Source organism: Euwallacea similis, chromosome 2 (genome assembly GCF_039881205.1).
Source record: "Euwallacea similis isolate ESF13 chromosome 2, ESF131.1, whole genome shotgun sequence".
Lineage (NCBI taxonomy): Eukaryota > Metazoa > Arthropoda > Insecta > Coleoptera > Curculionidae > Euwallacea > Euwallacea similis.
In genome coordinates, this window is record NC_089610.1 from 1,392,528 (window position 1) to 1,413,947 (window position 21,420).

General features: G+C 32.8%; 3 protein-coding genes across 4 annotated transcripts in view; 2 read left to right on the forward strand and 1 right to left on the reverse strand.

The window, feature by feature from the left end:
* The window catches only part of LOC136419317 (uncharacterized), a 209,836-nt gene that overhangs the window by 171,414 nt on the left and 17,002 nt on the right, over positions 1–21,420 (forward strand). The gene's annotated exons all lie outside the window — the stretch shown is intronic.
* On the reverse strand, positions 2,972–11,144 carry Pof (Painting of fourth). Of its 2 annotated transcripts, none has more exons than XM_066405542.1 (13): positions 10,906–11,144; positions 7,658–7,709; positions 7,332–7,410; positions 7,056–7,276; positions 6,557–6,681; positions 5,453–5,725; positions 5,173–5,334; positions 4,896–5,100; positions 4,603–4,664; positions 4,281–4,501; positions 4,040–4,125; positions 3,890–3,939; positions 2,972–3,269 (listed from the first exon to the last, which is right to left on the reverse strand). In XM_066405542.1, the coding sequence occupies exons 1-12, from the start codon at positions 10,939–10,941 to the stop codon at positions 3,890–3,892; spliced, it is 1,572 nt and encodes a 523-aa protein (XP_066261639.1). In that variant the 5' UTR covers positions 10,942–11,144; the 3' UTR covers positions 2,972–3,269. The 2 variants fall into 2 exon arrangements, with proteins under 2 accessions (XP_066261639.1, XP_066261638.1); XM_066405541.1 differs by having other exon boundaries at positions 2,974–3,272.
* On the forward strand, positions 11,817–14,100 carry Baldspot (elongation of very long chain fatty acids protein baldspot). The gene has a single exon (XM_066401455.1). The coding sequence runs from the start codon at positions 12,157–12,159 to the stop codon at positions 13,012–13,014; it is 858 nt and encodes a 285-aa protein (XP_066257552.1). The 5' UTR covers positions 11,817–12,156; the 3' UTR covers positions 13,015–14,100.

Below are 21,420 nucleotides of genomic sequence, written 5' to 3' on the forward strand. Positions count from 1 at the left end.
GTATTTAATTTTATAAATTGAGAAATAATACGGTAGAGAGAAATGACTAGATAGAGGATTGTCCGAATATTTACTAATTCAAAATGGTGGCTCAGATGTACAAATGTTGATTCAAAATGGCCGCTGGAAACAATGTCGCCGCACAGGTAAACATAACACTTTGACAATGACGTTGATGTGGATAATTCGCATTTGACAATTCTAAAAATAAACGCTAATAATTCTGTTGCCATTTTCTTTGCTTAAATCAAAATTGACGAAAATTTCGAATATAAAGTAAAGCAGCATAACGAACAGAAAATAATCGGAAAATATATTTAGAAGGAATTTCAACAAAATGAGTCCGAAAAGTCCCTTTAAACAGTAAGGCCGAAACCCTGCTTTAATAATTTAAAACTTCTTAAGAGTATTTATAGACTGATCCCTTGCCAGGGTATACCACCTAAGACTTTGCAAATTTTCCATACAATTTTGATACGTTTAGCTAGACTAGTAATTAAGCAATCCCTCATAATAATAATTAAAATAAGTACAATTATTCATACCTTCATTTCTAGTCATCCCTATAGAGCGTCATAATTTAATAAGTGAATTAATAGAGTTATGTACCATGTACAAGAGACATTTTATATTAAATACATTTAATAGTATGATTAATATTGGAAATGGTGCTAAACACTACAAATATTAAACGAATATTATTAATACAAAGCGACAAATCATAAAGTTTGGTTTGAAATACACCTACTAGAAATTAATTACATTGTGGTTTAATTTATGTATCAATGTTCAATAAAAGGCAGAAAGTGACTAGGATAATTCCACATAGTTTTAATCTTGTTGTAATTATTGTAAATACATACTAATAATGATGATTTTTGTAGGTCAAGTATAATGGTGTCTTCAAACACATTTCGCACGCATATTTATCAAAATTACGATCAAAATGGAATAAAACAAACATAAAGTAATTGTGTGAAATGGGTTTTTGACGTCACTTTTTTAAATTTCTTTATCTCTTTCGAACTCTGAAACGAGTAATTTTATGTGGGTAATTCTAAAATAATTAGTAAAAGGATGCCAAATTTTCTACCTTAGCTAAAAGCCTTTTGTATATATTTAAAAACGGCATTCCTCAACTTTAGGTAATTTTAACATGTGAATAGTATTAAATGTACATAATCTAGGTATTGCACATAGACATTTAGAGCACATTTCGATAAAAAAAAATGGTAAATGATACTAGAGAAGTAATTTATATTTTCCTAACTGTGCTTAGATTGCAATTAGAAATATTTTTCCAGCATCTAAGCAGTGAAAATCGATAAAACTTCAAAATTATAGGATGACGTGGTAAAAAAACTTGTTAGATCATAAGCACTAATGAATTTTATTAATAACAAGCTGTTTTGCCCTTAAAAACGTGTAATTTCACCACTGTGCCCGTATCATTGTCATGCAACACAAAATCAGGGCCATTTCCAGAATCATGCCGTTGTCCTTATTTATTACATGAAATTAGAGAAAAACAAAAAACAGATGCTACTCCTGTTAGTCATACTGAGGAGAAAGCCGTTAGTCAATGTATCTTATTTTAGGGAGTTTTTGAGAATTTTGAAGTTGAGTCTCGGAATCAGTGGTAAATATCGTGTATACAAATGATGAAATAAAAAATATTAAAGGCTTTTAAGGAGAATGCAAGATTCTTTATTGTGGGTAATTTGAGACCACCGACGAATTCTTGGAGATTTTTTGTTCTAAAATCGTATAAAAACTCCCTAAGAATTTCGCCAACGTAAGAGTTCTTGATATATTATCAAATTTTCAGCTGGAATGCCTGGAAAATATATCCAATTGTATTTAACTATTTTCTGGCATGTGTGCTCTAAGCACTTTACTTTTATATCCTTATACTAAACCCGAAATGGAGTCCTTCTCCACCGAATATAACCGTTTTCATACTTTAAAATCAAAACATCCATTATTTCCATCCGTTGCCCGAGCAGATAAAGCAAGATCAAGTAAACGATTTTAGAATATGTGCATTGTGCCATGCTGAGCATCAGACTTTATGCATTTTTCATAAGAGATTGTCGTATTCGGATATCTAAAACATTTTACGAGCTTTGCATATAACGTATGGTGGTGCAAGGTAAAACGTCTAAAACGTTTTGTTCGGGTTGGAAACGTTGGTAAGAAGCCCATAAATTTTACATTTTCTCTGCTTTCGTATAAACAGGCGAATGTTTGTTTTCTTCCTGTTTCGAGAGAGTTCAGGACGTGAGAGGTACATGTGTGTTATGCTAAAAAAAGTAATTTTTAATGTATATCGAATGAGAATCAATGTGTATTAAGATTGTAAAATCTAATAGCACAATATGAATGTTAAAATTTAAAAATATATTATATTAAAAATTAAAATAGATAGGTGCTGTGGTAGGAAAATAATAATACCTTAAGTTTGTAAATTTGTAATTAATACCTATGTAAAATAAATTTAAGAAATTGTGAAATATCGCTGGACCAATTTCTTACTACAAGTAGGATAATTTAAGCCCTAGACGTTAATTTTCCGACATATCACTACCTAAGTAATAGATAATAAAATGTCAAATGATGCGGCATTTCATCAAGCCTTGGGACACTTAAATGTACCGCACCATCATCAGTACTACTTCCAGTTAATATTAATCTAGGTCAGTCACTATTAGGAAAAGGTAACCACCCTTAGGAAATAATAGGATAAAGTGTACGTGTATCGAAAACCCGTTTTTAACCTTTGTTAATGTTTTATTAAAATAATTTGAATATCGCTGTTAATAAAGAATTTATAAGATTGTGGTAGTTTGTATTTGAAAGAAAATTATTATTACATTAATGAGGCTTTATTTACATAGACACATTACAGCAGGTAAAACGTATTGATAATAATGCTTAAAAGTAACTAAGAACGATTAATATTAAAATCAGATTTTGACGTCTTCAAGTGACCTATATTTACTTAATTAGTTATGACGTCTTAAATTACACTTAACCAAACGTACTTAATTTTATACTTAAAAATATTATGCTTTAGTTTTAGGATCTCTCATATACTCAATATTTAAATCTTACTTACTGAAAAATGTCTCTGAATACTGAACAAGTTTATTTTCATAACTGGCATGGATGGGCGCAATATTTTACTTCAAATCTATTTGGAAATGAAGGTGTTACTCTTTCCATGGACGTTGTTGAATGCGTGGAGATTGCGACGAATATCATGGTTCCTGCTATAAAGGCGAATATTGATTCAGGCGGTCAAAGTTTTTTATTTTCGCAACTTTTAAAACTTAAAAGTAATCGCAAAATCAACAATAGAGGGCAGCAAAGATTCGGATCATAACTCACTTATTTTAGTTAAGGTGCGCATTCATTGCGCGAACTCCGAATCAACATTGAACACCAAATAAGCAATTTAAATTCGTTTAATTAGTACCATTAACTGAAGGAGGATCTAATGAGAATTTCGTGTTCGATTGAAGTTTAGCAATCTGCAAATAGTATGATCAAAATAGAACCGTCTAATTACAACTTAGAATTATAGTCTTTGCAAGTCTTGGCAAAGGATACATAGGCAGTAAAATGTTTTTTTTTTTAATCCTAAGAAGCCAGCCACCTCTTTAATCGTTTGCCTTGAATACCATGCTATTTAGACCCATTTAAACTGAACACCCTGTTGCTAAACCTACACTGTAAATCAGATGTGAAAATAACTGAACTATCTTGAACTAAAACACATAGAACAACAAGAACATATATTTTTGTGACGTGACATGAACGGTCATAACGTCACGTAAGTTGAAGACATAACAGCAGTGTGTTGCCACCTTAAACAGCGAAAGCTTACCTATTTAAATCCGCCATAATGGGCGTCTTCTTCTAGGAAATGGGCGGCGACTGAAAAAATTATTTTTTATTTAAATTTAAGCTAAACGAATAGGTTTTGCGATGTATTTTGACTATTGTTTAACAGTAAACGCGCAGTTTATTCACGTACCGGGGTCCATCTCCTGTTCCTCCTTAATCACCATTGGCATTACGTCTATTGTAGTTGAGATAGGCTCAGTTTTAAGCCATATAGGTCTATAATAACAATATAATGTTTTTATTAAAATAAAAAAAAAACAAAACATTTACAATTTTTCATATATTATAAATTCGCCAATGCAGACAACCATCAGACATTTACTTGTCAAGATTAAATATATTAAACTGTACGCATTGATGTTTATACTCACACATGATACTCTGGAGTCGATATTTTGGCATTCAAAGAGCTTTGCAAAACATCCTCCGGAAGTTCAGTTTTTATTTTTAAAGGCCCATGTTCGGGATTCTCAGATGTACCCGAGTAAAGCCAATGTCCTCCGTCGATGCAGCGACTACTTAAGTTAGAACTGCCATTTGCCTTGGATGCACTGCCGACGTTAGTTTGGCTCGAGGTGAAACTTTCCGAATTCTAAATTTTTCAATATTTGAAACAATGAGGAGAAAATTGAAAAAATTAACTATCAGGAGTAACAAAGTTAAATAATAGTTAATAAAGTAATGTCTACATACAGCACTGTCACTACTCTCGTTTCGTTTACGGGTGTTTTGAAGCTTGGGTTCGCCTGGTCGACCTGCTCAAAAATAAGGTATTTTAATTATACATTTTTAGATGTTTCTAATGATTTAAATCACATTTCGATTGTTTAGTTTGCAATGTCAATATTTTAGGGTCAATTGAGACGATTAAACGATATATATAAATATAAAATTTTAAACTTTTTTTTATTACTACTGACAAAAAACTTCTACTCCCTACAAGTTATCTACATCTATCTGTAAGGAATCAGACGAAAACAACATACCGACAGTTCCATGCAATCTCCTAAACCGCACAATAATATTCCTGCTATACATTTCAGTGTTGTGGGTGTTTCGAAACCCTTCAATTGCATCATCTGCAGAGTTGAAAGACACAAAAGCATATCTCGTATACTTCATTTTCTTGGCAAAACCGATGTCTATCCTTTTATATTTCGGGTAAGCTTTCACCACATCCTCAACAGTAACCTGTCAAACACGATTAATTATTTATACATGCGCGTTTAATTCCAATTCTAGTAAATTATAGACTGTTATTACCTCCAGTGATAAATTCCCAACATAAAGTGTCTTGGGATCAATATCTTCCGGTCCTTCGGCCGACTGATCATCTTTTGAGGTCTTCGGTTCAGCTGTTAAAAATCCATAACCGAATTTCGTTTTATTTAGATCTTCCATAGTCTCTTTAATACGTGATGCATCCTACATTAATGAAAAACAAGTTGGAGCTAAAGAAAATCACAATAAACGAAATAAACAAACATTGAAGTAGTTTTACTATATTCCTGAAACAAAATATCTACTTTATTTGTCTACTTACCGATAAAGACACAAAACAAAATCTCGGCGTGTACGCCTGTTGGAAATACACACGTTCAATTAGTGGATGTAATTTCGATACAATATCTCGACTCAATTCCAAATCTGGAAATTTTATGACCAATTGGTGGCGTTTGTGCAGCTTATTGAGCTCCGTCTCTACATCCAAGGCGTGCTGTGATTCCTCAATAGTCCATTCTTTCTTAGAATATTTGTTTTGAGACAGAGGCTTCTTCTTTTTCTTTACTGTATTTTTTTGCATGGTAGAATCGGGCTAAAATCAAAAGAAGTTCCCAGTTTACATTTAAAATTTTTAATGATTTTAATTTATAACATTTTTAAACATAAACAATTTGTCATAGAAAATAAATTTTCTATACAATTAAGATTGTAGTCAAAGGTAAGCTTCTATTTATTGATTGAGGGTTAAATGGAGGTAAAGTTGTGCCTTGATAATTTTATTTTTTCTTTTATTGTTAAAGAATAACGTCTCACACATAAATAGGAGTTCTTAGAACGGTGGAATTGTTTGGTATTCTCAGTTAAAACTTACTGAAAATATCATTCACCTTTTCTTTCTTGAACAAGAATTCTTGTTAACATTTTGGTGACAAGTCTGTTGCCGTCTTCAAAACCCAGGAAAAAATTATTAAAAAAAAAGAAAAAAATAGCAAAAGTATAGCGTAAATATGTGAAATACTCTGAAAAGTCCTCATCTTAATTGCCGAAGAACGACAGTTTTTTAACAAGAGTCATGTGAACATTCCAACTGTTAATTTGAGGTAAATGATTGGTGTTTATTCCTTGTACCTAATTTAATCTGTCTTTTTTTATTTTTATTATGTGTTGATGATTACTCTAAGTAATATTTGTTAGAAATTAGTTCTTTTCATGGCCCGGTATAACATTTTACTAAAACATAGGTTATTAGGCATATGGCAAGTGTTGTTCATGCTTAGTCAATAAGAGGCCACTCGTTGGTTTTTATCAAGTAAAATATATGCACTTTAAATTAACCAAGGCTGACCCCAATATAACACATAATAAACGATTGTTACTCATGTGTAATATCTAAATTACCTGATTAAAAACGAACACAACTCACCTCATGTGACATGTTTCTCTTTCTATTTAAATGGTTGTTATAGCCCTTTTTGAAATATCCATAATCATTCTGCGCCCATTGGGGACGAATATTGCCTTGTTTCACGGCAACATACTGTCCAGCCCCTGTACCAAATAACTACATTTACAGGGCTGCTAGAAAACTGACAAATGTCAAAGTCAAAAGCACTCTTAACTGGCAAGTCCTGAGATTTTTCAAGGATCAACTTTCACCTTTAGTTTTATTTCATTCTGTTAAATTATTGATATATATTTGACGATTCCTGTCTGTTCAGCAACAATTCATATGATGAGGGAACTTTGAGCCCACCAGTTAAGACTCTAATAATAGTTTCTATTGACATAATTTAATAGTTCTAATAGTTTGACAAGATTATTCAAACATTTATTTTTCTTTGTTTAAACACTATCCCAAAAATGTGGGAAAAAAGGTTACCAACACTGACAATCTCATTAAAGAATGAAATATTGATAAATACCTAAAGAAGAGAAACTGGAACCTTGACCCATTCTTCCATAAGGCCGGATTGGACTTGTGGCATTTCCCAAAGATGGACTAATAGACTTCTTATATGGATATGGTGGTGGTTCTGAGAACATTGGCATATACGGTGTAGGAGTATTTTGAGCAGTGGAACAAGGTAGCATTGGTAGTGGCAATTGAGGTGATGAATTAGCTAATGGACTTTGAATTGGTGATCTGAAAAATTATCAGACATATTATCCACAACATTTTTTTCTATGAGTTTTGTTACCTGTTAACTGGACTTGGAACATTTGGTCCTTGATAATATCCATATCTCCCATATATTGAAGCTTCATTTGGGCCCACAGCTAAGCCGTAATGAAATTGTAGAAAAATTAAATAAAAATATTATGCAAAAGATCTATTACATGTTTGTATTACAATGGCATATTGACTGATTTAACAGCAATTTAAAAGAATCAAAAAATTAGATTTTACACATGACACATGACACATGACTAGTGGTAACTGGATATATTCGTCTTCAGGGTCTTATACTATTAAGAATATAATAATTAATATTGCAGCGTTCACCAAATCCTGCAAAATCCTCACCTGGCTCCTTCTTCACTGCCACATAATTTGGGCCCCTGAATGTACTTGATTGCTATAAGCAGAGAAACCAAGATATGAGAGAATTATCAGATTGCAATCACTATATTGGAAGATGCAAATTATCACTACATAGTCAGAACCCAGTCAGTTATTGTTACTGTTAAAAATTTGCAATTTGAAACAATAATATGGCAGTATAATGGAACTGAGGTTTTACTAATATCAAATGTCATTTTAAAATTAGCTACAATTAATATCAAGTTTTATTATTATTTTGTCCTACTTGAGACTATATTAAATTAAATATTGTAAAAAAAGTATATAGCAATAATTGGTGCGGTGGGTTTGACACAGACTCTACTGTGCAACAAGTTGTCCAGACAGTTTACAAGGTATGCTCACTTATTTTGTGCTGATTGTTGTGTTTTCACGAAATACTACAACTATAAACAAAATAATGAATGGAAGGCGACATAAATCACTAGTAAAACAAGTGAAGTTTGGTAAAAATGGTGTGTTGCTACTATCCATCATATTACCACATCTTGAAAATGATTATGTTCATTACTTCCCATACAAAATGAGCCATAAAAACCAAATTTCTAGTTTTTTAAGATATAATTTGGATAAAATATTGAAAACAAAGAGAAAAAAAATTGAAATTTGAATAAAATCAAAAGACTGGCTACTTGTTTTCTATTTGTAATCATTATTACGTAGATGGATAACCATTTTTAATTTTTCAAGATTCCGTAAAATCACTAGTAACTCTTTTCTCCCACTACCAAAATTGTAAAATTATCAATAACGATAATATTAAGAAATTGCTTGAGGTAATCAGTATCAATTAATACATAATTGAATCTATTAATGCTAATTAAATACAATAAACACTCGATACTGTGAACATCGAATAACGTAAACCTCCGGATAACGTGAATCATCTTTCTATCACATTAACCACCGTATAACGTGAACAAATGATTTCCGTTACCGGGGGAACTACTTCTGGGGATTCCCTGGCAGTCGTGCTCAATACGGGGTTGCCCGACCCCGGGTCGTGCCCGGTATTTCCCCAGTTTTACTTTGTAGTTTCATTTTTTGCATTGCAACATTTGCCTGTTGCTTTTGAATGGTTGTCGAAAAGTTTAGTGAATACGTGTTGTTATATGTAATGTCGCTGAAAAAACCAAAGTGTTTAACTCTCCGTGAAAAATCTCTTGTAATTCAGGAGCTAAGTAAAGGTGCAAGTGTTTCAAATTTATCCAGAAAATACAATATAGCTAAATCTACGATTTGCAAAATAAACCAAAGAAAAGAAACCATTTTAAGAGTAATAACAGATATATATGTTAGAAAACACTTAAAGATAAAAATAGAAAAACACTTAAAGGGTCTGGATTACCACAAATGGAAAACAGCTATACAAATGGTTTCTAAATCAATGAAATAAGAATTTTGTTGTAAGCGGAGAAATGATAAAGCAAAAAGCCAAATCCATACATTCTCAAATAAAGGAAAGTGATAAGGAATTTACGGCTAGTGAGGCATGGCTACAGAGGTTTAAAAAAAGATTTGGAATTCGGTTTTTAAAAATTTCCGGGGAAAAACTTTCTTCCCAACCGGAACTTATTGACCCTTTCAAAAAGCAGTTAAAAAATAAAATACAGAAACTTGGAATTACATTAGATCAACTTTATAATGCTGACGAAACGGGCTTATACTGGAATCGTCTACCGGACAAAACATTTGTTTCATCTGCAGAAAAAACAGCGCCGGGACGAAAGACTGAAAAACAACGAATAACATTACTAGTTTGCACAAATGCTACTGGAAGACATAAAGTAAAACCATTAGTTATCGGTAAGGCTGCCACTCCAAGGTCATTTAAAAACTTCACTTGCCCTCTTGATTATGAACACTTCAAGACAGCGTGGATGACTGCATACATTTTTAAAAAATGGTTCCATCATTCCTTTGTACCTCAGGTAAATTTTGTTGTGTATTTTTCTTGAAATCGTAGCATAAATTTACGTATTCCTTTACAGGTTACACGTTTTTTGTCAAATAAAGGGCTCCCGATAAAAGCCTTACTTCTGCTAGATAACGCGCCATCTCATTCAAACGAAGAAGAATTAAAGAGCGAAGATGGACAAATAGTAACAATGTTTCTTCCACCTAACGTTACGCCGCTTAACCAACCTACGGATCAAAATGTTATTACGCTTACAAAATTATATTACAGGAATAGCCTTCTTGCCGATGTTATAGCAAGTAATTCAAACATAACTGATACATTGAAAAACTTGACTATTAAGGAAGCTGTTGTCAACTTAACGGCTGCATGGAATCGACTCGATTCACAAATTATTGCAAAATGTTGGAGAAATATTTTAGAGAACACTGAAATGTCCGAGGATGACAATGATGAATTACCTCTTTCTGTTTTAAAACATCGATGGGACGATGATAAAGCAGACTTAATCTCCAAATCCTGTGATCTTCTAAATACACTAGCACCACAAGTAAGGGATTTATCTTTACAATTTAAATCTGTTATTACATATGTAATTTATGTATATTTGTAGGCCACATTCAAGGAAACTGATGTATTGGAATGGAATGATGCTGACAAAGAATGTGAAAACGACCAAGAAAAATGTGAAGTTCATGTAGTCGAGAATTTTCAAGAAATGTCAAGTAAAGTGTCACTGGACAGCGCTATAACTGCATTAAATACTGCAATCCAGTGGGCAGAATATAGTGGTGTGGACTTCACAGACCTCATAGTTTTAAAAAGACTAAGAGAAACAGCCCTTGTGCAAAAAATTACAAATCCTAAGAAGCAAACTAAAATTTCAAACTTTTTTGTCACCCAATAATCTATTTTCCACTCTATTTAGATTAACCTCCGATTACATAAATAAATCGCTAACGTGAACATGCGTTGTTTTATTTTGTTCACGGTATGGAGTGTCTACTGTAATATTTAAGAATAATGTTGAATATATGTCAAAATAGTGTTAACAGGTGTTAAACTAAGTGGCTTAACTCCCTAATCTCTAGCTACTATCAGCTGTTATGAAATGGCAAGGAAATAAAGAAAAATTAATATTGTTTCCAGGAAAATCAAAAATTTAATATGGTTACAAGCCAAGAGTTCCTTTTCCACTTCAATTTACAGACAAATTGAAAATGCAACTATAATGTATTAAACACCTAGTTAAAATGTAAAGTGGGGCACTTACACGATAGCCCGGAGGAGGCTTACTGAAGTCCTCCATGGTCTTTTCCTGCAAATTATCCCTGAATACTCCTGGATATAATATACGTACCTAGGGAGTGGGTAAGAACTTTCACTGGGTATTTTTAATAGTTATTTATTCATTATTAACCTTTTCTATATATTTTAACTAATAAATTAGTGACAAATTCTTAAATTTTAATTAAGGAATAAAAATTTTTAGTTGTTAGTTGTTATGACAAAATTAACTTGAATGCTCAGAAAACAAATAAAACACAAAAAGTCAACGTCAATGCGTTACTAGGCGATTTCAGTTTATTAGGGATTCACTCTGTAGTTCCTGTGGCTTTAAGGTTAAGTCTAATTTCATATAGAATGTAGCACATATTAGATAATAGAGAAATTGCAACTGCCGCTGTATATTTAGTTCTCAGCTCAACATTAAAATACTCACCAATGGGAATGAAATCAACGATAACTCGCCCCTGAGAATACAATTTCACAGAGCCAACGGTACCAAAATCCTACTCTTGATGTTGAACCTTTCGAGTAGCTAAAGTAGTTTAATTGTGCTAGAAAATCTAGTCTCGATACGTCATTAGCATGTCAAATTGACAGAACTGTCAATTTATTGTCCAAATTGTTTATGTTTTTTTATCATTTGAAAATTTATTTGTGTTTTAATTAATTAATTCGTTTTTCATTGGGCAATGAGCGTGCTTTGCCTTTCTCTGAAATATAGAAAATTTAAATTTAATTTCGAATAAAGATGCCGGCACAAAAGGTAAGAATTCTTACCAACATTTTATCATTTCAAGCAAGATCGTAATATAATGAAAGGCGCAAAACTCGTGACAATTACTGTCAGATTTTTACTAACAGTGACTATAAGAAATAACCAATTATTTTTGTGGTTTTCTGCAAATAATTAAAACCCATTAAATTATTCATAAATCACATGAAAGCGCGCCACTTAGGCAGAGTCAGGAGTTCAAACATGCGCATATAGCGGTGGCACAATCGCATTTTTGGGCGTGCGTTTCGGCAGCGGCAAACGTAGACGAAAAGTAGAAACAGCCGTACGCGAACACCTTTAAAATCGGTAAATCGGCCAGGGAATTTACAGTTTCTGTTACAGTACGGTGGAAAGTGTGTCGGTACCGGTTTTGTCCTCATGTGAAAACCATTTCTCATAAGCGACAAACTCTAAGTCAATCCGATAGAAAGTAAAGTGAGAGCAGTGCCTATAAGGAAAATGAAAGAATACAACCAAGTCACTTTACCCAATTACTCCTACGTTTTCAATTTTGAGTCAGACTTCATTCATCAGAAAAGCAGAACATGGATGCTGGACAACTGGACATGGGTATTTTATTATGTGGGTGTCTACATGGTGTTGATATTTGGTGGACAATATTTAATGCAACACAGGCCAAGATTTGAACTAAGAGGCACTCTGTTTGTGTGGAACACCCTCCTAGCCACCTTCAGCATTATGGGAGCCTGTCGAACTCTTCCAGAATTTCTGTGTTCTTTGAATCATCATGGGCTCTATCACTCAGTTTGTGTGCCTTCCTTTATTGAGCATGACAAAGTGTCTGGCTTCTGGACGTTTATGTTTGTGCTCAGCAAGCTCCCTGAGCTAGGAGATACAATATTTATAGTCCTCCGCAAACAACCCCTCATATTCCTGCACTGGTATCACCATATTACTGTGCTTCTGTACTCTTGGTTTAGTTACACTGAGTACACATCTAGTGCTAGATGGTTCATTGTGATGAATTATTGCGTCCATTCCATTATGTATTCTTATTATGCACTTCGAGCTTGGGGTTGCCCCCCTCCTCGGCAGGTAGCCCTGATTATAACTTCTCTCCAGCTGCTGCAAATGGTCATTGGGTGCGCCATCAATCTGTGGGCCCACCAGCTGCTGCAGCAGGGAGTTGAGTGTCATGTGACTCCCTTTAATGTCAAGCTTTCCATAGCTATGTATTTTAGTTACTTTGTACTTTTTGCCAGGTTTTTCTACAAAACCTACGTTGCCAAACATAGTAATACAAAAACTGCCTCCACAAACCCAGATTATCCCTTAATGAAATCTAAAGTTCAGTAGTCGAAACTATGGGGGGAACTGCTGTGTCAAACATTCCTTGCAGATGCATTTTTAATATACAGATTTACTATTACTGAAAAATTGCATATTTTACTAAATTTTTATATAGAAACAGCTTTCCTGTTGTTACCACCACAACCTACTTTAGCGTTGTGAAATTTCAGCGTTTCTCTTTCTTTTAGTTTATTTGTTGTTATATAAGTAAGGTAAATCCAAGTTTAAATCTCCCATGTAAGAATATATTATGTAGACAACAGCGGGATTAAATAACCTCATTATCAAGGCTAAGAATTTTGAATTGATGCAGCCTAGTGAGGACGCCGTTATGTAATGCACAGTGCAATAGCCTTGCAACAAGCAAATTTTACAGTCTCATTTTAAGGATCGTTTGATTTAGGTTGCAATTAATAGTTTTACTGCTGACAATTCAAAGTTTAAGTAATTTTACAGGGAGAGTGATTTTTATAGAAACGAAGAAATAAGGGCAGATCACTGGTTAAATTCTTGGCATCATTTCTCATAAAAACTATAATTAAAATACGCTACAATTAATAAATTTTCCCTTCTTAAGTTTTCAGTCATACAAGAAATCACATTTTTTTATGAGCAATTGCTCACATGATGTGTATTTGTGACGATGATCTAAGTATTAACCTGCTAAAAATATGCCGATTTCACAAGGCTTTGATACTGAGTATTATTCCCTCGCCTGACCACTCGAAAATGGGTCATGTTAGGTTTAGTTTTAACCATGGGAATGTTAAAGTTAAGTTTTATGCTGTGAAAAATACCCTATAGGCATAGTGTACAAAAAGAGGTATTTTATTGTATTTATGGGGATAAACCTATTTTTTACTTGCTGGGAGGGGTGTATTTATTATATTTGCAGACTAGTCACTAGTTTATAAATTATTGCCACTGTATAGAATATTAAAACGCACGTTTTACTTTCTCTTGAAGATTATAATCCATTCCTTTCATTTTATAGTCTAAGCAAATTTTTCTGTTCGGTTACGAATGTTACCCATGTGCAAATGTCATACACTAGGCCAAACATTACCAGATTTGTTAGGTAATTACTAACAATTTTTATTTATTAGACCATGTTTTATGTTGAGTACATACATATATTGGGATTTTATAATATAAGAGTATGAGAAGGCTTTTAAAATACCTGCGATATATTGCTAAGCACGACACGTAACAGAATATGTTGTGAGTCTCAATGACTTTAAAGGTTCTTATACTTCAATTTTTTATAACAAAGACATCAATATCACAATTAATTAACGCTTCCAAGCGCAATGAAGTAATATGAATTTGTTAAAAAAAATTGTTAAGATATCCCTTAATTGAAGGTTCTAATATTGTTTCCCAAGCAACGATATACTATGCGTTATATAGATTGTTTTATGCACGCTGCAGCAAGCATAAACCTTAGATTGTGATGCACACATGCGTAATAAAAGCGCATTTTTTGCATCAAAATGTACATTGTAAATATTTTTTCTTTGTGTCCCTCTATAGTACAAGGATTTAAATCCCTAACATACTTATCTTACAATATAAGTGGTTAATTACGTACATACTATTAAACATTACACTGTATAGACCGCGTTAAATTCGTGTAATGATAAATGAGTAGGTTCGTTATCTAGAACCTTTCGGCTTCCCAGAATATAGCAATTTTATCTAACGCTAAGTTTAAGCGAAGTTAATAAAAATTGAATTTTCAGATTACAGAGAACACATGAGTAACTCGATTCGCTAATGTACATTTTCCTGTATTATTTAAGCAATTTTCAGTCACATGTTCAGTTAATTCCATTGTGTATGATTTTTGCGCATATTATTTACCTAACGATAATGTTAGACTGGCATTGGAATCTGTAGTTTTTTGTCTCGTTAAAGCGAATATTTTTACCTATTTTGTGATGTACTTAAAAGTTATATGAAAAGCAGAAATAAAGCTTCCGTTTAAATATAATGATTTTTTTGTCCTAGTAATATATGTCATTATTATTTCATAGTGAAAATGCATGAAACATTGATGATGTTACATAATTATTTACGCATAAACTTTTAGTTTTTTTTTTTTACCCGCAACAGTTTGATAGGGGCTCCGATTTTACCAGACCTAATACCATAGAGTTATACTGTAAAAGTAAAAATCCCATAAAGCTAAATTATTCATATAACTAAATGATATCAAGAGAATTTATATTCAGATTTTTAACTTGAATCATCTTTGAGAGTCAATTGTACAAATAGGGCTTAAACTATTAGAGTCTTACTAATAAAAATAAAGTACCTGTCACAAGTGAAGCTAATTAGACAGTAAAAAATTCCTTTATGGAAGAGCTCAAGTATGCTAAAGTCTAAGTGGAGCATAGCTTAAACCTTATTTATATAATACAGGGTGTCCCAGAAACATTGGTTCAAATTGATATAGGGTGAAAAGTATTGAAAAATAATGCTATTAAGCTGAGCATATCTTATATAAAACTTGTTGCTTTTCGATCTACAGGATGTTAAAACGTTTTTTTTTTGTAACTTATCGGAAGATCTTTCATTTTGCAAGTTTTTGAAATGAAATTTTACACAAGGAGGTTTTTAGGTAGCTAAGGGTTTAATCTAACTAAAATATCTATTTTTAAGTAACGTATAGGTGGTGCCACCTACACCCTACACGTATTTGGAAAGACTAGATCCTTTTACAAAGAAAAGGTATACTTAAGAAAAGTGTGTATCTCTAACGGTTCTCAAGATATTTGCAAGTATTTTTTCCGGCGCATATGCCATGAGTGCGCTGACAGCAAGTTATTAAAGCAGCACTGCTTTTAAAACACTATAGAAAAAATATATTTTTATGATATGTGGAATACTGGTCATAGAAGTATTATTTGTGAATTTGTTTTTTCATTTTTTTAATTATTTTTTTCATTTCATTAATTTAAATTAAACGGAAACTTTTCCAACTTAACTTCAATATTTAAATAATAAAAAAATATAATACAGTTACACTAAAGTTAATGTTCAAAATGTTGGCCATCCACATCACTTCATTTTCTAAGCCTTAAGCCAAAATTTTGCTTCACCTTGAAATAAGTTCCATTTTCATTTCTAATCTCGTGTACCACTTCCTGAATGTTGTTACACAGTTCTTCTCTGCTGTTATCTGCTGTCTTGTATGTTAAAGATTTTAGATATCTCCAAAAAAAAAGTATAGTGTCAAGGTTTCGCACTGGCTTTGAATTTTCGCTATCGCGACCAATCCATCGGTGGGGAAAATTTATATTTAAAGATTCCCTTGTAAAAGATAACGATCGTGCATAAACCAAGTTCTCCTTTTTACATTTAGAAGAACATCTTCCAAAAATTTAAAAAATCCATAACGTTTTCCATTTAGCTTTAGAGGAAGTTCAACTGGTTCCAAAATTGTGTCTCCCAATATCCCACACCACAGATTAATGAAAAACTCATGTTGAAAATGATGTTCTCGCGCTAAGTGAGGCTGCATCACATCATAAAAATGGTTGATCCGCCAATTCAATATCCCCATCGTGTAAATGTTGCCCCTCCGTAAATAATATTTTATTGAAGGAAAACGGGTTCCGATTTTGTTTTTCGTGCAGGAAGTGGCAAATATCAATTTTGGGTTGGTAATCTCCCGGCAATAAATTTTGCACCGAAATGAAATAATAGGGATGTAACTTTTCATCGCGTGTTATGCTGGATACCGAAGATTTGCTGATTCCTGTTGCTGCAGACAGGCGCCTACTGCTAGGCTCTGGATCTTCCATTATGCGAATTAGCACTTCTTTCTCCCTTCTTCCCCAGTTAATTTTTTTTGGCTTCCGTTATCTGGTTTAAAATTTTAAAAAGCCAGTTTTTTCCAATCTATCGTATATTCCTTTAAAAGTTCGATGATCAGGTTGTCTAGGTCAGGGGTAGGCTTCTAAATACTTTTCAGCAGCGGAGCGACTTCTAAAATTCATTTGAGCAAACACGCAGACCACATTTCTCATCTTAATATTCATTATATCGGAGCATTTTCAAGTGTCCAGATGACTTATGTCGAAAACTGTCGGCAGCAATCATTATTAATGATCTGATTAATACTCCATCAATTGCCAAAACATGATCTGCTTATCAAAAAATATTAGTACCAAGAAGCCATAGCATATGCAGCGAGAAATACGATAAAATATCTCGAGAACCATTAGAAATAGGTACTTTTCTTAAGTATAGTAATGTAGTGTAAAAGGATTTAGTCTTTTCAAATTTATATAAAAAATTAAGCTACAAGGTTTATTTAAAAACTTATGTTAGTTTTTCCAAATACGTGTACGGCGTATGTGGTGCTAGCTATACGTAAGTTAAAAATAGACATTTTAGATTTATTTGTCGTATTCGGAAAACTCCCTTGTGCAAAATTTCATCTCAAAAACTTGCAAAATGTTAAATTTATTGATAAGTTACATTTTTTTATTTTAACACCCTGTAGATAGAAATGGGACAAGTTTTGTATAAGACATGTTCAGCTTAATAGCGTTATTTTTCAACCCTGTTTCACCCCCATACCCAATTTGTACCAATATTTCTGGGACACCCTGTATATGTGGAATGTGGCCGATTTCACGGTGATGAAAATATTCTCTATGTTGCCAAACTGACTAGCATTTGCATCGTTGTAAATTGCCTGATATTTATCAAGAGGACTATTTGAACAAATGTCTGCAGACACGAACTTAGAAATTTCGACTCTCATTATTTTATTTATTTTAACCATTATCTTATTGTAGTGATTAATCGTGAAACTTTATGAATAATTGTCTCCGAGGAATGTAATTGACTGATAAAGAAGTTATATCAAATTAGGTATGGCCAATATGTAGGAGTCTGAATTGCAAATTTTCGTAGTTTATGCTTGAGGATTCAAAAAGGAGGGAAACTAATTAACTAGTTCGAAAAAGAGGGAAACTATTTAATTAATTCGAAAATCAGAATAATTAATGTTGATATTTTATATAATTGTAATAAGAAATTGATACGGTGGCTGTGAAGTACGTTTATCCGCCGAGTTTCTAAACCAGAGATTCATCATTACATCATATGACTCATTGTTTACCTGGCGATCTAAGGAAGATGGTTGCTATGAAAATGTATATAAAATAATACGTCATCGTTGATATCGTGATACAAAACGCGTCGTAATTTTGTTATTGTGATTTAATTTATTCTTAATTTAGGTAAGTCTAATCGAATTTTATAATAGCTAGCAGTAACCATGACCCTCATAGCTTAGATCCTTCAGCGCTGCGCGCCTCGTGATTTAAACTTGGCGTTCGCGTGATAGAAAAGTATTTTACAACCTTGGCGAATCATCTACTTCATGAATGGTACATGAAACAAAATTGAAGAAAACGTCTCTATACCTATGATAATTATATTTCCTGGCCTTATTTATGAACGGCATATATCAATTATTAAATAACCCCCTTTTCGGGACAATGAAGTTGGAGATATTTCCGTGGCTACCTCAAGGCCGTTGCCGGGTCTCTACGTTTAAATAACCATTCAGGTACTAATTGTAAATACGTTTTTAATCCTATTAATTCTACTTTGTCGTTGTTCCACGTTATGAAAAGTCCTAAAGCTGGCATAAATCGTGTTCATTCTGCGGATGGCTGATGTACGGTCATTTTGTGACAAATATAGGCGATTTAGGTTAATGAGAAATTCCTCAAAATGTTGATTTCCCCTTAATAATTAACTAATACATTCAGGTTTTTCTACACATTAACCAAATTTCCGTGACGTATTGTCAATTTATACCAACAGAAGTCGGTTCGGGTCAGTTAATGATACATGTACCATGCCGTAATTGCGAACATAGGAAATTTGAACCTGAGGACAAAATCCCCTTAAGTTTTTTTAAGAGACTCCCTTAAAGGAGGATCTTTTGTAATTTGTAGCACAAAATTCATAATGTATATTGCCTTTTGAAATAGTTGCTTCACACATTTTATACCTGGAATATGAATCTCGATGCGTTTGATTATGTAGGATGTAAAGTGTCAGCATGGAAACATTTCAGAGGGCCATAGCACCCTTCAAAATAATAAAAAAATGCTAATAGATCTATGGTCAAAAAAGCACCATTTTCAATATACAGGGGGACAAAGATTCGCATTTTTTAAAGGATATTTTCAACGGCCTCTATAATTCAAGAGCCCATTAAAAAATATATACATACATCCAATTGGTCCGCAATTTTGAGCATGTACGGTTTAATCATTGCTCTTTACATGGTGAAAGTGTCAATTGTCTACGAGCTGTCATTCAGTGCGTAAAATATGATTAAGAGATGGACGTTTCCAGGCAAAATTTAAGAATTTTAAACCAAACAAAAATGCTGCTGAATCTACAGAAATGATTAATTCGGCACGGAAAGATAATTCTGTTGGTGCTTCAACTGTGGTTTACGAAATTCAGTGAGGGAAATTTTTGTCTTGAGAGTAATTCACATCCGGGTGTAGAAAAATAGGTTCAAGATAAAGAACTTGATATTTTATTGGAAGAAAATTTATGCTAAAATGAACAAAAGCTTGCAGAGCGTTTACGAATGACTCAAAAAGCAATTTCGATTCGATTACGTATAATGAGAAATATTCTAAAGGAAGGAAAACAGGTTCCTGATGAGCTAACCGAAGACAAGAAAAATCGAAGAGTTGACATCTGCATGTACTTGCTTTCTCAGTATAAAAAAAAGAATTTTCTGTATGACAATCCTAAGCATAGAAAAGCATGAGTTAATCCAGGCCAGTCATCCACATCAGTTGCAAATCCTAACATTTATGCTTAGAAAGTTTTACTATCTGTCTAATAGGATTGGAGGGAAGTTGTTTACTACGAGCTTCTGGAACCTGCTTAAACTGTTACAGTTGAATATCATTAGACCCAAATGATCAAATTAAGTGACGCTCTGAAACCTCGGATGTTGTAAAGTGATGTTGTTGCGTGACAATGCTCGTCCACTTACAGCAAAACTGATTCAGGAACTCATCTTTTCCTTAGGCTGGGAAAATCTCCAGGGTGCGACATATTCTCCAGAGTTGGCTCCTTCCAACTTCCGCTTATTCAGATCAATGCAGTCTCATCTAGCTGATTAACGGTTTTTTAAATTTGAAGATGTTCGAAAAACAGTCGATAAATGGCAAAAGAACATAGATAGTAATGAAGATTATTTGAATTATTAACATTTCTAATAAGTATATTTTGCACCAAAAAATGGTCAGTTTCTATTTGTACATCTGCATATTACTATCGCTCCCTAAAATATCTCCATGATGATGTTACACTCTGTATATGTATGTATGTACGTACATAGGTAATTCTATTACACTCAAACTAATTGTTATATGTGACATTGGAACCTACTCGCTATGCACAGAACTCCTGTGTATCTCCAAATGATTTACATAACTAATAATTAAATAAATAATATTTACTCTTTTATGCTCATTAGGTGTGCAAAAAATTCTTACCAACTCGACAATAATAGTTTACGTGCTACATAAAAATAATGACCTAGTAACCTGTGTTATTTATTTATATCGTATAGTAAACATAGATTGAATAAAAGCCCTGAACTTGAAATCGCCCACTTTCAGTTTCATCAAATAATCATTACTATAATATTTCCATATATCCTAAACTTTTAAATGTAAAATAATATTAAATAAATACATGTATGAGGTATTTATAATTCCTAAGCGTTTTTTTACCGAGATCTGGCAAAATTTCAACAAGTGTAGTAGGTAGGTTGAGGGATGACAGAGATTAATTAATACGTTTTAAATATGAAACACAAATCAAGTTTAAAATATACCGGGTGATTTTAGATAAATGAGACAAGCAAATATCTTAAAATCAAGTAGATCTATAAAAAAATATTCAAATAAAGTCTTTTATTTTCGAGGACTCAACTTTTTATACTCTCAATTTTTTTGGAGATTTAAATTCTTAATTGACAGTAAAAATGTTTTTGCTTGAAACATTTTTTGCTAAAGGTGATAGAATTCATAATAATAGTAGATACAAAATAAATTCATATTTTGGCAGTGCTACAAGTTCAATTTCATGAAATTTCTGTTAAAACAAACAAGTCCAATTGAAAATAATTTACGTTAATTTTTCGTGTGACATTTTGTACTTGGGCACAAAGAAGACTTCACGAAAATGCAATTTTTTTTTCAAATGTGCTATTTTCGGATGAATCAAGCTTCACAAACCACGTTCGCGTAAATCACCAAAACATGCATTATTGAGCGATTGACAATCCTCATTGGTTGCATGAAGTTAAAAGACAGCGACCATGGACTTTGAATGTTTGGTGTGGTA

Bases quoted from the DNA above. Each gene is read 5' to 3' on its own strand.
- Pof (XM_066405542.1), bottom strand. From the start codon at position 10,941: ATGGAGGACTTCAGTAAGCCTCCTCCGGGCTATCGT. The intron at 5,726-6,556 runs GTGAGTTGTGTT...TTTTGATTTTAG, and splicing joins AGAGAAACATGTCACATGAG to CCCGATTCTACCATGCAAAA. The intron at 4,126-4,280 runs GTGAGTATAAAC...TTGTTATTATAG, and splicing joins TCGACTCCAGAGTATCATGT to ACCTATATGGCTTAAAACTG.
- Baldspot (XM_066401455.1), top strand. From the start codon at position 12,157: ATGAAAGAATACAACCAAGTCACTTTACCCAATTACTCCTACGTTTTC.